Source organism: Tachypleus tridentatus, chromosome 13, assembly GCF_004210375.1.
Source record: "Tachypleus tridentatus isolate NWPU-2018 chromosome 13, ASM421037v1, whole genome shotgun sequence".
In the NCBI taxonomy this organism is placed as follows: Eukaryota; Metazoa; Arthropoda; class Merostomata; order Xiphosura; family Limulidae; genus Tachypleus; species Tachypleus tridentatus.
The window spans coordinates 148,073,119-148,090,361 of NC_134837.1; the positions used below are offsets into that span (position 1 = coordinate 148,073,119).

The 17,243-nt window shown below is 31.6% G+C and overlaps 1 protein-coding gene across 2 annotated transcripts in view; it reads right to left on the reverse strand.

The window, feature by feature from the left end:
* Nucleotides 1–17,243, reverse strand: part of LOC143238084 (uncharacterized) — a 178,178-nt gene that overhangs the window by 105,908 nt on the left and 55,027 nt on the right. Inside the window, exon 2 of one of the 2 annotated variants that reach the window (XM_076478018.1) lies at nucleotides 11,413–11,593. The exons of the other annotated variant lie outside the window; for it this stretch is intronic. Within the exon in view, the coding sequence (XP_076334133.1) occupies nucleotides 11,413–11,547 (135 nt within the window). The 5' untranslated portion in view covers nucleotides 11,548–11,593. The remainder of the gene's footprint in view (nucleotides 1–11,412; nucleotides 11,594–17,243) is intronic. 2 annotated transcript variants of the gene reach the window in all.

Here is a 17,243-nt window from a genome sequence, read left to right on the forward strand (position 1 = left end):
TTGCCTTTACAATTTATGGTTTACCCTCTTTTAATAGTAATGTACCCTAATCTCCTGTTATAAACATTATAACTTCGCAATTATTCAAACATTGTAAAATTTGTAATAAATTACAATATTTTATCAATAATATTGAAATACCGATACAAAAATTAATAGTTAATGGATTTAATAAAGAAACTTTTAATAAAATTATTAAACTATTCTGTAACAAATATAAGAATGTATTAAATAAATATAAAGAAATAAAAATTAGAGAAATAAATTTACTAAAAATTTCTAATAACTATTTTTAGTTATGAATAAGGTCATTTAACAGCTTCGCACTACTTTATGCGGATGTACACCTTGCCGCATATAAAGGCTTGTTTAGAGCATGATAGTCCCAGTAGACTTAATAAATGGGTGATAGCTGGGTGCTATTACTAGTTTATTTAAATAACTGGATGGAGTTCTTCGTACTAGTATAATTTATTTACTGGGCTACCAGCTAATGTCTTTCTACCATAATGGGGGCTGGAATGCTAACTTCAAGAGGTAAGTTTTAACTTATTTACCCCCAAATGATAGCACCTTTTATTTTTTTAATTTTTATATTCTTATTTTTATTTCTCAATTATTATTATTTTTTTACTTTGGAGAGCAGTCACCTTTCCACAACTGTCTGCTGACAATGAAGGATGGTATAGATGTGGGATGTTGGGGACTTGAGCACCCACATTACGCTCTCCTAATTTATATTTCTATATCTATTACTGGTCCTTGACTTTATTTCTTTATGTGATACTGGTGAATGGAGGTTAAGACTGATAAACGGTGTATTCTCACCGCAATGTGGGTCCTAATTTTGCAGTCACCTCCAAAACCTAGGGTACATTTTACATCCCACATTGTAGCTCGTACCCTAGGATCTTTTTAATTAGCTCAGCGTTTTTTGTTTATTATTTTTGTTTCGGCTTGTTTTTAGGTTGTAACAAACTAATACATATATATATAAGGCTAGAAGAATTTTAAAAATACAAACTTTCTTGTCGCAGCAACTTGTTCAGGTGGTTAGGGCGCTCAACTTGCAATCTGAAGGTCATGGATTCGAATACCCTTCACATCAAACATGATCGCTCTGTCAGCCGTGGGGTTGTTATAATGTTACAGTCAATCCCACTATTCGTTGGTAAAAAAATAGCCCAAGAGTTAGCGGTGAGTGGTGATGACTAACTGCCTTCCCTCTAATCTTACACTACTAAATTAGAGAAGATTAGCGCAGATAGCTCTCGTGTAGCTTTGCGCAAGGTTAAAAAACAAACAAAACTTCTTACAGCAGAAAGTGCTGTCGTTTCGTAGATTGGTACCGAGACATCGATGTGACAGACAAACAGCTTTTCTTTTCATCTTTATGCACTAGTTTAGTTCGATGCTGTTTATTTTAGACTTAGCTGATTCAAAATAAAAACATCAAAAGTATACATGCTCTTGTATATATTATTTTTATGTTAGATTTATAAACCAACCAAACTGATTTGATTCTAACTGTTCACATTTATCAAAATAAGGTATTGTAAGAGTAACATAGCATTTTGGAAGGCAAAAGCTATAGATTTTGTGCATGTAGTTACAAATATTTGTGATATTTTGGTACTTCGATTGTTACAATGTAATCGTAATGATTGTGAAGGATGTACCTTGTGTCTTTACAGTAAGAATTCTGTTGACATGAAATTCGAACATTTATCTGAATTTGGTGGGTTTTTTAGGTTATGAAAAATAAATGTCGGAGATTCAAAATATGTAATAAAAGGTTACTTTGCAAGGCATATAATAAGATATTTGTTGTAGATTTTCGCATTTTTTAAACAAAATAATGCGAGTGAGTACACTTCTAAATTAACACGGTAAGCCCCCCCGCTAATACAGCGGTATGTCTCCGGATTTACAACGCTAAAATCAGCGGTTCGATTCCCCTCGGTGGGCTGAGCAGATAGCCCGATGTGACTTTGCTATAAGAAAAACACAAAAACACATTAACACGATAAAAGCACTGTGAAATACCTATTAGTAAAATTTAATCAGATGAAAAATGTGCCTCATATTAAATAAAGTTATATTCAACAAGAAGGCCAGTTTCTTTTGTTGTACAATCTGAAAGTTTTTTAATTTTTAAGAAATAAAGAGTATCTTTAAAGATCTCACGAGAATGATCATAGTTATGCTCAGAAAAATGATAGGAATTTTATTTCTTGGATGTTTTTAATACTTACATTGAAATAAAAAATATTCTATTGATTTGGAAAATATTCTTAAAGAGGTTATTTCTATAAAATAATTAGAAACAATACTCAGTTCTTCCTTATAAAGTCGATGAAAGACTCATCCTTTTTTACTAAGTTGTTTCCAGGTCCGTGCTGTTGGGTTAGCTGAACTATCCGTTATATATATATATAACATAAAAACACTAGCCTTTCTGCGGTTACAGAATCATAGAATGAATCAACTTCGTCATATCTATCTATAATACTGATGTAAACTTCAATTCTATGAAGATTACTTACGGTACGTAGAACACACGGATAAAAAAAATACTTCTGCTCTTCTGTTGTTTTTGTTTTATATTTTTAAATTATTACAAAATAAATTCGTGTATTATATAATGAATTCTCGTTGTATAAATAATTATACAGTTATGATGATGTTAATCGTAATTTATGAGAACGTTGTCCGGGTTCTACATTACTCTCGAAACTATTTCTTCTTTTGTCATTCGTGCTTTCCCTCACGTTCATGATTGCACACTTTTCTCGACACAGATTTTTCCATTGTGTGGGACCTGTCTTAGACCACACATCATAGCGAATTCTACATAGATTTTTTACTATACGTGGACTTCGACTTTCAAGACATTATTAAAGTAAACTAACAACACAAAAAGACCATCGCAGCTGCATCGGGAAATTTATCAAGTGCGTAGTAGAATGGGATTGTTACAAAGACAGTTTATTCGGCCACTTTCTTCATGAAAACTACTGTTGGTTCAAGGTATGGTTAGAAGTTTTTTAGCATTTTCGTTGTGGGCCATCATCAAATGTATCCATGGTGATCTGCACTGTTTAATGGATAAGTAGAAGTTTTCCGCGAACCAAATACAGATGTGCTAGATACATCATTATATTGGTTGTATAGTTGGGCCTGGCATAGCCTGGTGGCTAGGGCACTCAACGTAGAACCTGAAAAATATGGGTTTGAATTCCTGTTACAGAACACGCACGATTTGCAGGATTGTTGTCAAGGCCGAGGGAAAAAATCATTGACTAATATAAAATTTTGTTTCTTGAATTTCAAGCAAAGCTATGCGAGGGTTATGTGCGCTATCCGTTCCTAATTTAGCAGTACTAGACTAGAGGGAAGGCAGCTAGTCATTGTCGCCCACCGCCAACTCCTTGGTTACTCTCTTATCAACGAATAGTGGGATTGACTGTAACATTATAACCACCCCACGGCTGAAAGAGCAAGCATGTTTGGTGTGACGGGGATTCAAACCCGCGACCCTCGGATTACGAATCGAGTGCCTTAACCATCTGGCCATGCCGGGCCTCCTAATATAATATATCAATTAAGATCACATTAAAAACTGCTATTGCAACTTGTACTTGCACCATTACACTACTATTTTAACATATTAATTCCTCATACAGAGCATGATTATCCATTTGTAGATTAACAATTCCCCTATTGATTAGCATAATTATATGGTTTTATCAAAGTAGAAAATATATGAGTTTTAGAAGAGCATTTGAGAACGTTTTTTTCACAATAATATTCTCAGATCTGTTTAAAATCAAAATATTTGTTTTTGTATCTAGTCCGTAACTCGCACACACATCAGTTTAATAATTGAATAATTTAGATATAACTATGAGATGAATTGTATTAGAATGTGCAGGATAAATAACAGCATCTTCAGGTGCATGTTTAAAACTGATAACTTCTTGTTTCAGTAATCTTACTATAATACATGCTATCCAATAAATCAAGTAAAAGGATATCAGGTTTGTGAGCTGAGTTTTGCTCAGCAACTATCGTATCTTTATATCGTGTTCTGTTAATGCAAAAATAAAAATACAATATTACAATCTGTATTTTGAGATAATTGGTATGTTATAAAGTTGGTAGTCAAATTCCACTCTTCGGGTCTGACAAAACTAGCTTAACAGTTGGTAGAAACTACCATTGACCTCTGAGTTCCAAATTAGGAACAGATAGCAAATATAGTCCTTGTGAATATTACGCGAATATCTGAAAGAAATAAGTATTATGGCTAATAAGCAGCAGCTAAATACATTTCAAATACGGTAGTTGATTTCATCAAGTAGATATAATTTTTCTAATAGTTAACAGAGTACCTTGAAATAACATAATATTATAGTCATAATGTGGGAATTATTCTCTATAACATGTCAATAGCAACCATTTTTGCAAATTAGTAAGCTCTATTTGCATATTTATATGTTTGAAAGTAGTTTATTAATTCTACTTGATGTTAGAAAACGGAATGTTTAATAATTTCTTAAGGTCTTACATAACAATCAAGATAAAAAACAACAACTTAGCAACCAAGAAGAAGCTCATATTACATGAGCTAAAAGAAGTTTCATTTCAAATACAAGAATCAAAACCAGAAGTAATTGGAAAAATCTAATCTTAGCAAGCTGTGTTCTTTACAAACTGACAAGCTGATGTCATTACAGACGTCCTCACGAGATTAGACTCACTTGGTCGACGGGCCGTGAAGATGAAATTCTCCGTAGGCCATGCGAGTCTTGAGCGTTGTAAAAGGCGTGTTATAACAAAACGAGTCGTTTTGTTAGAGATAACGAAAGGCCAATGTTCGGAAGCTACGCTATTGAACAGAAGTTGTGCATGTGGACGACAGAACCAGTTTGATGATATATACATACAATCTAAAATACTCGTCAACTGACGGGGAATATTTAAACGTAGTTAAAATAACGTGAGTTTAACAGCAATCATATACTTCAAAATAAAAACATGAACATAAACTTTATTTCGAGTTTTTAAAATCACAACAAAGCTTCGTCATAAACAAAATTTAAAGTTTGGTTTCTATCAACCAACAAACAAATATATTTAGGTGATCCCATCCTTGAACAGACTACATCTCGCTCATCATAAGAAAAGCATGGTTTGAACGACAATCCAGCAACTTTCATACATTGATATTGAATTTCCTTAGAAATATTCAACATTATCTAAAGCGTCAATCAACCAAGATTGTTTGAGATTGACTTAATACATTGGGAGTAATTAACCAACAATTAAATTCAAATTTGACTCCCTTTAAAATTACTCATAGATCATAGTGTTCATACACAAATTTTGGTTGAAATTGGCCCAATAGGCTCAGAGGAGTTAGGGTTAAAACAAACACATTTCTTCTTTATATATACATATAAACAAACCGGTAGAGAAGTAAACTGTTAAATGATAAAAAAATCTGTGATTGAAAGAGACAGTTGTAGAACAAAGTACATGAAAATTCGAATTACTTATTTTCTACCCAATATTTCGGGAAATTTGCTAGTTGAGGAGACGTTTTTCTTTTCATTATTATGAGATACTGAATTTTATTAATGTACTCTACTTTCGAGTCTGGTGAAACGTTTGTGAGACGAAACGTGATGTTACTAGATTCATGCCAAGATTTAAAAGAATTGGATAGAAAGACATTAAAGCCATTCAAACACTACGGTTAGTAGTTATTAAGGCACTAGTGTTATTAGAAAGTATCAGATAATGATTGAGAAAGTTTTGCTTTCGTGTAACGTTTTCTAATATCCAATAAGAAGTTAACAGTCACGTTCAAACATTCCGAGTTTTAGGTAAGAAGGTACAAGGTCATTAAAATATTTCTGGTGCTTAACAGAAATCTAAAAGTTTAATTTAAACTTTCTGGCACTGTTTATAAAGTTCCAGCAAGTCTCACTAAAGAAGCTTTAGATACACAATAGGAATTTATAAGTCTTAGTCAAACACTCAGATTTAGACTGGAAAGTTACAACTTTCGTTGAAACGTTTTAGGTACAGGCTGGGAATTTAAAGCCTTTTTAAAACTTTTAAGATATAGATTGGAAAGTTACAAGTCTCGTTGAAACGTTATAGATACAGACTGGAAAGTTATAAGTCTAACTGGAACGATATAGATAAATATTAGGAAGTTATGGTTTCATTGAAATGTTTATGATAAAGGCTAGGATTTAACATGTTTTGTTGAAACGCTTGAGATAAAAAAAACCTAATTTGAAACACTTATGGACAAATATAATATAAGATCATAACGATTCGCAATAGTTTTACAGTATGAAGAATGAGGTTTTAATAATCAGTAATATAACTATTACAACTGAATATAATTCAAACAGAAATCATCGTGAAATGTTCGTCAAGTTTCGTTGAAAGACGGAAATATTTTAAACTTCAAACCACAACAAAGATAATGAAACCAGCACTAGAAAAAAAAAAACCAGAAATGAAAGTAAATGTTTCACACACGTTATTTTGAAGTAAGTGAATTGTGCCGGAATGAGTTTTCATTCAAAGTCCAAAACACACATTTGTGATAAACTTGTTTTTCATGAAAATATTTTAAAACTATTAAACAAACCTGATTTCTTGTATCATGTTTTAATATAATATCGTTCTTTCTCGAAGTATTTTTTTCCAGTGTATTTTCTATGATGAATATAAAATCTTCCTTTGGCCAGTTCCTCAATACATTAAAGTACTCTAAAAAAATCTAATTTCTTGGCATATGCGGGAAAGCAAACACACACACACTCACACACGTACACATGTCTTTATATAATAAACTGAAAACGTTTACAATATTTATAACTTTGTGTTGAAACCGTACATTCAGATGATAAAGATGAATATCATTCTAATCTTGTAAATCTTTATTCGCACCATTTCATTGCTATGGTAACCATAATTTTAACATCAGAATTAGGAAAGCACGATTGTGGTTATAAAATTTATTCAATATAGCTGTTAATTTAAATAAAACGTATTAAATACACAATCATTACCACTGTTATCATCTCTGGTATTTGGAACTAGTTGTTCGCACATTTACACAGAGCGTTTTCGATTATTTTAAAATGTGGAAACTTGAATCTTCACAATTAATGTGGTTAATAAGAAATAACTGAGATTTTAGTTGCAACATGAAGCCATAATTGTTTCTACATGGTGAGTAAGTAGTTTGTTATTGTGCAGGCTGATTTAAAAATAAATAAACAGATTTTAAATGGAACACGTTTCACATAAAAATCACAGTGTTATAGTTTTTGCGTTCATGACCTGTGTTGTTTAATAAAAATCTAATGTATTTCAGGAATAAAGAAAAACATATTTTTCTACCGCCGTTTTTGATTCACAAAAATATTTTCTTTTTAAGACCCTTCTTTTAATTATATAAATTTATATGATGATAATATACCTTATATCTCAAATTTCAGATCGAAATATGTAATAAGAATCAGTGATAACCTAAATCGCTTTCAGTTTGTGCATAATTGCACAATCAAATAACATCGTTTTGCTTTATGAAATTCACAATCTAGATTTTACCACATTTTTACATATTGTTTATAGTACTCAGCATTTTATGAAAAACAGATAATTTTTTGTGAATCTTTATTATTTTTTGTAAAACATCAGGCAATTCAATTCTCTTGTGGTATGACATTTCGACATAGAAATTATTTATGTCTGTAAACACAATCTTTAGAAAAAATTTGGAATTATTGCTTCGAGTACAAGTTTTTATACAATAGCAAATGATAGATCGCTTTTGTTTGCTTGTTGTTCAGCACAAAGCTATACAATGGGTTATCTATGTTCTGCTAACCACGTATTTCGAAACCCGATTTTAGCATTATAAGTACATGGACTTACTTCTGAGTCATTGAAGTGAGAGGGGGTAGAAAATAGATGGATTGCACTTGGTATGAAAATATACATTTTACTACAATTAATTAAAAAACTGTATATCTTATGCCGATTTTCGTATCATGAATGCCAGAGATTTAGCATTTTTAAAATAAATTCGTATATACTACTTATATCCGATTCACGTAATTGAGAAAAAAGCAAAAAACAATTGTTTTCTCTATTTTAATTTCCAAACCATTCAACAGTATTATTACTTAAATATTATCTTGACAGTGAAGTTAGTCATTGATTAAATTCAAGTGATATAAATATAAGAAATATTTATTAATATAATGTCATATTTCATGAAGTGTGGGAAGTAATATTTTCTCAAATAGAAACTTTCACAGAAGTTTATATCTCGTTTGCTATTTCTTTTTCTTTACCAGAAATACATACGTATCTGTATATATATGGGGTTTCTTAGATGAAGCCATGTTACTAGTACCATCCGGAATGAATGATAACCTGATAGAAAGCGACGATCGATATAATAAATTACCTCTGATGTTCTATCTACTTTTCGAAAATGGTGCTGCCACCTAGAGGGTTGAATATAAGGTTATAACGAAAACCATAAAAGCTTTATTGTGTATAATATAGAATATCTAAAAGCACAGATGGTTTAAACTCGCAGAACTTAAAAATTTCAGTAAACCAAATAACAAGAGGCATCAATCACGTCATTTATACAAGGTCGTTAGATTTTCCTTACATTAACATACATACATACATATTAACCAGAAATTAATAAGGCAGAGATATTTACTCACTTATTACCTATTCTATTTTTATTATCACGAACTTACAATTTTTTATCTGCAATTTTAATGTTTCTTCTCTATTGCCAGAAAACAAAATATACAGCTATTCATAAAAAAGGTTTTGTCTAGTTATTTGAAAGCTTAGATACAGCATGTTTTTGAAAATCGAGATATTGCGAGTTAATTATTTTAGTGGTTAAATTTTACGTTTCGTAACCACTTATAACCCGATATTGTTCAAAGTTTCAAATATTTTCTTATTCTATATTTGAAACATGCCTTAAATAACCATTAAACATGTTTGTTTTTTTAGCATGGTTCATAAACTCTAAACCACTTGAAGCTAATTATTCTTTACAAATCAGTCTAAAATAAGTAGTAATAGCATCAACAACATAAGGAGTCCATAGTCAACTAGATATCAAAATATAAAATTTTGGGTGTGAACTTTAAAAACATAAACATACAGTGAGTATAAGTTTAATGGAGAACACGAGTACTTCTCTAAGCGTCTAGAAAACCTTTCTTACTGAAGGTACGGATCATTTTTGTTTAAAAATTGAAGAAATGGAACGTTATGGTTTATGAATTGAAGAAATAGAACGTCATGGTTTATGAATTGAAGAAATAGACCGTCGTGATTTATGAATTGAAGAAATAGACCGTCGTGACGTATGAATTGCAGAAATAGAACGTCATGGTTTATGAATTGAAGAAATAAAACAACATGGTTTATGAATTGAAGAAATAGAACGTCATAGTTTATGAATTGAAGAAATAGAACATCATGGTTTATGAAATGAAGAAATAGAACGTCAGGGTTTATGAATTGAAGAAATAGAACATCATGATTTATGAATTGAAGAAATAGAACGTCACGGTTTATGAATTGAAGAAATAGAACGTCATGATTTATGAATTGAAGAAATAGAACATCATAATTTATGAATTGAAGAAATAGAACGTCACGGTTTATGAATTGAAGAAATAGAACGTCATGATTTATAAATTGAAGAAATAGAACGTCACGGTTTATGAATTGAAGAAATAGAACGTCACGGTTTATGAATTGAAGAAATAGAACGTCATGGTTTATGAATTGAAGAAATAGAACATCATGGTTTATGAATTGAAGAAATAGACCGTCGTGATTTATGAATTGAAGAAATAGACCGTCGTAATTTATGAATTGCTGAAATAGATCGTCATGGTTTATGAATTGAAGAAATAAAACAACATGGTTTATGAATTGAAGAAATAGAACGTCATAGTTTATGAATTGAAGAAATAGAACATCATGGTTTATGAAATGAAGAAATAGAACGTCATGGTTTATGAATTGAAGAAATAGAACATCATGATTTATGAATTGAAGAAATAGAACGTCACGGTTTATGAATTGAAGAAATAGAACGTCATGATTTATGAATTGAAGAAATAGAACATCATAATTTATGAATTGAAGAAATAGAACGTCATGATTTATGAATTGAAGAAATAGAACGTCATGGTTTATGAATTGAAGAAATAGAACGTCATGGTTTATGAATTATTTTCAAGAGAACTTGATGTATTTTTTTGCATATCTCTAGTAATTTAGTGAGTAGATTTTTCCAATAGCAACTAAAAGTGATGCAACATCGGAACCCTATCCATTTGATTTGTATAGTGAATTGTAATCTGTACAAAGAAATTTTAATTCAAATATCAGTTTTTCGTCATGTCAAAAATATTTCAATCACAGTTGTTTAGTCAACAATATTAAACTTCTAGAATTAAACGAAGATTAAGGAATGGTTCATAAGATGCTTGCATAGTTTTCGTAAGCAAATGTATGAGCTTTGTAAATGGTAGAAATATCTGTACTGACTTTAAATTTATATATTTTTATTTTTTCTGTATAAATTTCAAGTATTTGTACATCGACGTTTATTGCCATTATTGTGCACTTTGCGCAGCTTATTAAGTCTTTGTTGTTTTTTAATTAATACGTACATATATAGAACAATGCATATCACAAACCTGTTATTAGAATAAAACAATTTTTTCTTAGAATATCTTACGAAACAAATTAATTAACTAAAATATTACAAGTTAGCCACGTTTTTAACCAAGTGATAGATTAAAACAAATTTATCACCAGCATATAATTTGAAATCATGATTTTATTATAGAGTTAATGCTTTGACCAAAAATAAAAAAAAACTTTACTATCGATGAATTTATCCGCACTTTCATCCATCCATGCATATATGTTTATCGCAGTTTTCTCGTTCCTACAGAATTTAACTTAACACGAAAAAGTCATTAGGGCAACATTAAAGAAAGGAAACCAAGCTAGCATTACTCTTAAACTTGGCTGATCCAAAATTGCTCAAGAATAGAACGTTACCATGGTAACATATATGGAACATGAGAAACTAATTAATAGTCACTTGCACAATAAATCTGAAGAAAGAAAAAAACACTTCATGAATATAGTATTGGACATCTCTATTTCAAAATATTAATAAGTAAATGAAAACCTAGAGAGGACCTGGTGTATTACAGATCTAAAGAGGGTTAAATGTGTCTACAAAGAGATAGCCAACCAACAACTACAGATTATTTTCGTTTACAAGAAAAGAATAAATAATACGCTCACCTGAGTTTTATGGGCTAAAGCTTCCTTCTTGTAATTAAGTACTGACTGACGAAGTCGAATTGTAACGGGATATATGGGAATACTTTCCGTATAAAATGTGTTTGTATACTTATCTCTGTTGAGACGACCAATCATCTTGATGGTATTGTCTTTGGAACTGCTCCTTTGTTTATCAACAATACTATTTGATGTGTTACAGGAATAATCGGAGCACATGCAAGAAAAATAAAGTGAATAACATATTAAAATACATTTTGTTGTTGTTGCTAAAAATGTAAAGTAAGCAACTAAACTTATCTGTTTTCGAACAAATTTCAACTTTAGCACAGACATAAACGGGCATCATGCAGAAAAAAAACACGTCACTATACACTCGCCTTTCTAACTCGGACTTAATAATATGTGACTACCTTGCTTTAAAGCAAAGGAAATATGATAGATTAGACAGTGTGAAGGATTTTAACGAGTGGCACTTCTATATATAAACCAAGAAGTATCAGAGAAATATAGAAGCTGGGAAATTAGTTTTATGTTGGTTGACTGTTGATGTAGATATTTTAATAAAAGGATGACTGCTCTTAGAGTGAGGCCTTAAAACGATTTGGGGCTGTGAAAGAAGTACAGTACAGAAGTGCATGGAGAGGAAGTATTTAAAATGCGGTAAGATGTATTGAAAGTCCTTAGTCTAAAGACTTAATTTCGTTAAGACTAGAAATAGTTGAAAAATAGGCATTGATCAAACTAGAAATAACTAATTGTTTTCTGTGACAAAAATGTGTTTAGCTATTGGGCCGTTTAAGGAAACTGGCATTATTTAAAATATTTTTAACGAATATGAGATAGAAAGGTGTAATTGTTGCAAAATGTACATTGATATATTTAAAATTTGTAAAGGAAAGTTTATTATAGCAGTGTAAGAATACGAAAGTAAAAATAATATGTAGCTTAAAAATGCTGAAAAGTGACTTTTGTTGACTACTATAGTGACATTACGTTGAAGAGTTTGTAGGGCTCTTCAGTCTGGTGGTTTAAGCATTTTTTAAGTACTCCAACTTAAATAAGATCATAGATGCTATCTATTGGAACAAAACAAAGTTGATGATTTAATTTAACGTGCTTCATATAATTGGTTTGGTGTGAAATGTTTACACAAAATCTCATTTTATAAGAATTATCTCTTGTTAAAGAATGAAATTGGGAGGTGGAAAAGAAATGTAAACAAACTGTGATTTTAAATATGAGATGTTAGAGAACGAATCTTGTTCTCTACTAAATCATTTTCCCAAGAGCACCTTTAGGTAAAAGAGTTTTTAGAATAATTCCAAAAAATTAGTAGTTCTTGTTTAAGAGCTTTTATAAGTGATTTTATATTTAAAAAAAAAACATATCATGTTGAGAATGTTCACCTAGATGCCATTATTGATATTGTAATATGTAGGAACTACTAACAGTAGTTACGTACAAAAGTATGTCTTATGTAACTAACTTGAACATAATAAAGTATATACATTCAGATTTCTTTGCTTCATAAACAACCTTTAATCTGTATGGATTAATGTACATTGAGTAGTTAATTCAATGCTTAAAATGTTTACTAGATGGCAGAGCAAACTTTTTTTTACAACGTATCACTTTCATTTGCCAATAAGTTGTTCTTGTTAGTTGATTTAACAGTAGTAAATCAATTAATATTAATTAATCTCTTTAGTAATGATTTAATAGACTTAAGTAGTCTTGTTGATAACATTCTGATTTACAGCAGAGGTTCTAACAACATTGAAATCGATAGTAAGATGCAAGATAAACAAATAACGCTATGATATAGGACTGGACTCAACTCATACTGCCAAAGCTACAGCCATATTTTACATATTCAACAACAAAATGCTGATGAGGTCAAATTAGCTCTATCCTTTCATGGTATTGTCATCACTCTGGAAAAGAAATTAAAATAACAGGGAGTAAGGTTTGATAAACAAGTCAATTTAATCAACCATGTTAACATCATGATATGGTAGAGCTACCAAATGTATCAACGCAATAACAATTGTAGCACAATTTACAACTAAATAATATCTCTTTATTTTGTTTTACCAAAGTCTTATCAGCTTAATTTTGGATTATGTAGTGCCGATGATCAATATTCGTGCTACAGATGCATACGACTGAAAATATACAAAATACCTTTTGCTGTAATCAACTGCCCCAGTCAAAGTCTTATCACACCGTAGAAGTCTCAGCATTACCACAGAGCACTAAGTCAATTTACAAATAAACGTATTTATTAGGGTTTTAGAAAATTTTCTAAATGGAGCATTTAAACTCCAAAACGACCCCACAGACACCAAAATAGGCGTCTTAGGATATAGTCATGAGTAGCAGCTATATAGTCACCAATTAAGTAAAGAATAAGCAGCAGATTTCAGACATCCTCATACAGACTAAACATTTTATTCCAATAGGATCCACGCATATCAATCTAGACAGAAAACTTAAATGTTAGACAAGGGCGAAAGAGAAAAACCCTGTCAGCATCTATGCGAAGATCATGCTGGACTATCGCCTGTTATAGGCACAGGTGATTCCTACATCACATGTGGCGAGAAAAATGTTTGGGCGTACGTTTATTATCTTGTAGAGAAAGAACATTAGTCAAAAGGCTGTTGAAACATTCAAGCTTGGAAGCAGGACTAGGATGGAGATGGAAATCATAAAGTGAGCTCTTCTTTAGATAACTTGTGTGAAATGCATTAATGCGGTAGTACATAAACAAACAATTATCTGTAAGTATAATAATATTTGTTGAAAATGTTCTTACGATACCTTGGTTTGTTTTATTTACTATAGTTACAAGTAGTTAATGCTTCTCTAGGTTTCTGAAATCAATGAATTACAAATATATAGTGCCATCAACATAATATACGAGACAGGCTTACAGGCACTTCGATGTAAAATTTAGAATGGTTGGTACCGAAAAGATTCAGGAAAGTGAAGCAACCTTACGACAAGACCTTCATCTGGGTGTATGTACCAGGCCGTGCAGAAGTAAGGCTTAACGAAGAAACTAACAATCTCGTAGAAAGAGCCTCTGTATCAAGTCTAGCACAACACTAATGCCAAGACGTCAACCTCCCTCTATATCAGTGCCTCTCTAATCCTAGTGGCTTAGAGGTAAGTCTGAAAGCTTATAACGCTAGAATACAGCTTTTGATACTCGTGACTGGCACAGCACAGATAGTCCATTGTGGATCTTTGTGCTTAACAAAAACAACAACAACGAAAACAACCAAATATTGTGCATGAGTAAGGCGAAAATAGCTACTATGGAAGAAAGTCTTAATTGTCATTCAGAGGGAATGAAACTATTGGAAAACAAGGTAATGTATGACGTAATTAGGAAAAGAAAAATGCGAGGAATCAATACGATGCCATTTAGATTTAGCCGGAAGACCACTGGTGACATCAGTAAACAAACTTTCTCCTCTTTCCAGAAAGGCAATTGGCTTCTGAATTAAGAGTCAGTATCTTCTTTCCAAAATTTGGAAATGCCACCTAGTGGTAAACTCAACCCGATATTGTTGTAAATATTAAATAATAATATAAACTATGCAGCAGATTTTAATGAATGACTGAGTCTGTTTCAAATAAGTAATTAAAACTTATCTTGAAATATGCAAAGGTGTTTAGAAGTTTGTATATATTATTAAAAACAACTTTGGAAAAACCAAACGAAGATCTAATGATTATCTGCGCTACAATTTTGGAAGAAAATCCACCAAAAATCATAAAGATGTTAAAGTATATTGTTTGATTTCAGATTACGCATATAGCTACATAATGGGCGATCAGCGCATTTCTTACCGCGGTATCGAAACCACAGTTTTGTCATTCTGCAGATATACCGCTGTGTAACTCGAGGGTTTGAAATATATTAAACCAAATGAGATGAATAAATTAACTGTCCTCTTACAAATTGATAATTAAAACCCTGATTATTTTTAGTCAAATTAAACAAAATTATTAATGAATTAAACTCCAAACGTTTACATTTTATTTATATTTCAGTTTGAGAATTAATATTTAAACATTGTGTAATATCTCATTATGTGTTAATGTTTAAGTGTTATTTAATATCGTCTTATGTGTTAACATTTAAACGTTGTAGAATAGAGCTTTATGTGTTAATATTTAAAGGTTGTATGGCATCGCTTTATGTGTTAATACTTAAACGTTGTATAACATCACTTTATGTGTTAACATTTCAACGTTGTGTGATATCGCTTTATGTGTTAATATTTATAATCACATTTATTTTATTTTCAAAGTTTGCATAATCTTCAGTAACTCAAAACGTAATTGGAAACAACCACACCTAGGGATTCCATTAAAGGGGAAGTAAACTGATCGATAAAAATCAGTTCCAAACAAACCTAAAGACTATATTTGTTGGTTTTACACGTGTTGTGGGATGAACATTAAATTTTAAGTGTTATGGTAAATCGACTGGATTTGAAAGCAATAAAACAGCTCATAAAACATCACAGAAGTTCTTAAATGGCCATGATGGTACAAGTGACACTGAGAAAGAGGAATTTTCTGTGTTATCTCACTCTATAGCGACATATTTGAACACGATGTAGTAACAAAGACGTCGGTATTACATCAGAAGTCAGAATCACTAGGTGATTTATCCTGTGTTTATTTTCTAGAACGGTAGTCAACAGAGGAAGTCGATATTATCTTTGGATGGTTTAGTCACTTATATCATGGTTTGGAATTTCTCATTGTAATAGTTTCTGTGAGAGCATTCATTTGATTTACCACATGTATGATCGGTTTTAACGAATATTGATGAATGTGTCCTTCGAGGGAAAAAGATTGTTTAGTAAAAAGAGATGTAGTTATTCTTACTAAAATAATGACACGTTTCCTAGAGATGAACATGTTGTAATCGCTATATGGTTATATGCATTTCGAGAAAGAGGAGAAATACGTTCCAGCTAGACCGTTTTGCTGTGTGGTATAACAGTTTACGTAGATCGTCAATGTTTTTAACTTCCCATAGTAGCACAGCGGTGTGTCTGTGTACTTACAACACTAGAATCTGGAATTTGTTACGCGTGATGGACGGAACACGAATACCCTTTTGTGTAGTTTTGAGCTTAACTTCAAAAAGCAATAAGAACGTTTTTTTTTAATTTACTAAAAGTGTTAAAATAATCAGATCGCGATAGGACGTTGCGTTGAAAAACAATATTAAAAAGCAAGTATCAAATATTTTATGATAATTATCACTAAATGAACAAGTTATATACAATTCCTTTTTGTCTCAATAATAACATAGAGCACGGAAAGAGAATGACATGAAATAGTTGTGTTATTTCAAGTGTGTAACTTATTGAATGCGGTGTAGTGGTGTAACATTCTAATAAAAATAAGGGTTGTGTCTTTTTATGCCTTTAGAGAGGGAATAACATCCAAGGGGTAACTTAATATTATTGTTCATCTCACACTGCTGCATTTCTACCCTAATGGACGAAGATTTTTACATGATTACTATGTTCGTATTTCACGAAACTATTGGCCTGGCATGGCCAAGCGCGTAAGGCGTGCGACTCGTAATCCGAGGGTCGCTGGTTCGCGCTCGCGTCGCGCTAAACATGCTCGCCCTTCCAACCGTGGGGGTGTATAATGTAACGGTCAATCCCACTATTCGTTGGTAAAAGAGTAGCCCAAGAGTTGGCGGTGGGTGGTGATGACTAGCTGCCTTCCCTCTAGTCTTACACTGCTAAATTAGGGACGGCTAGCACAGATAGCCCTCGAGTAGCTTT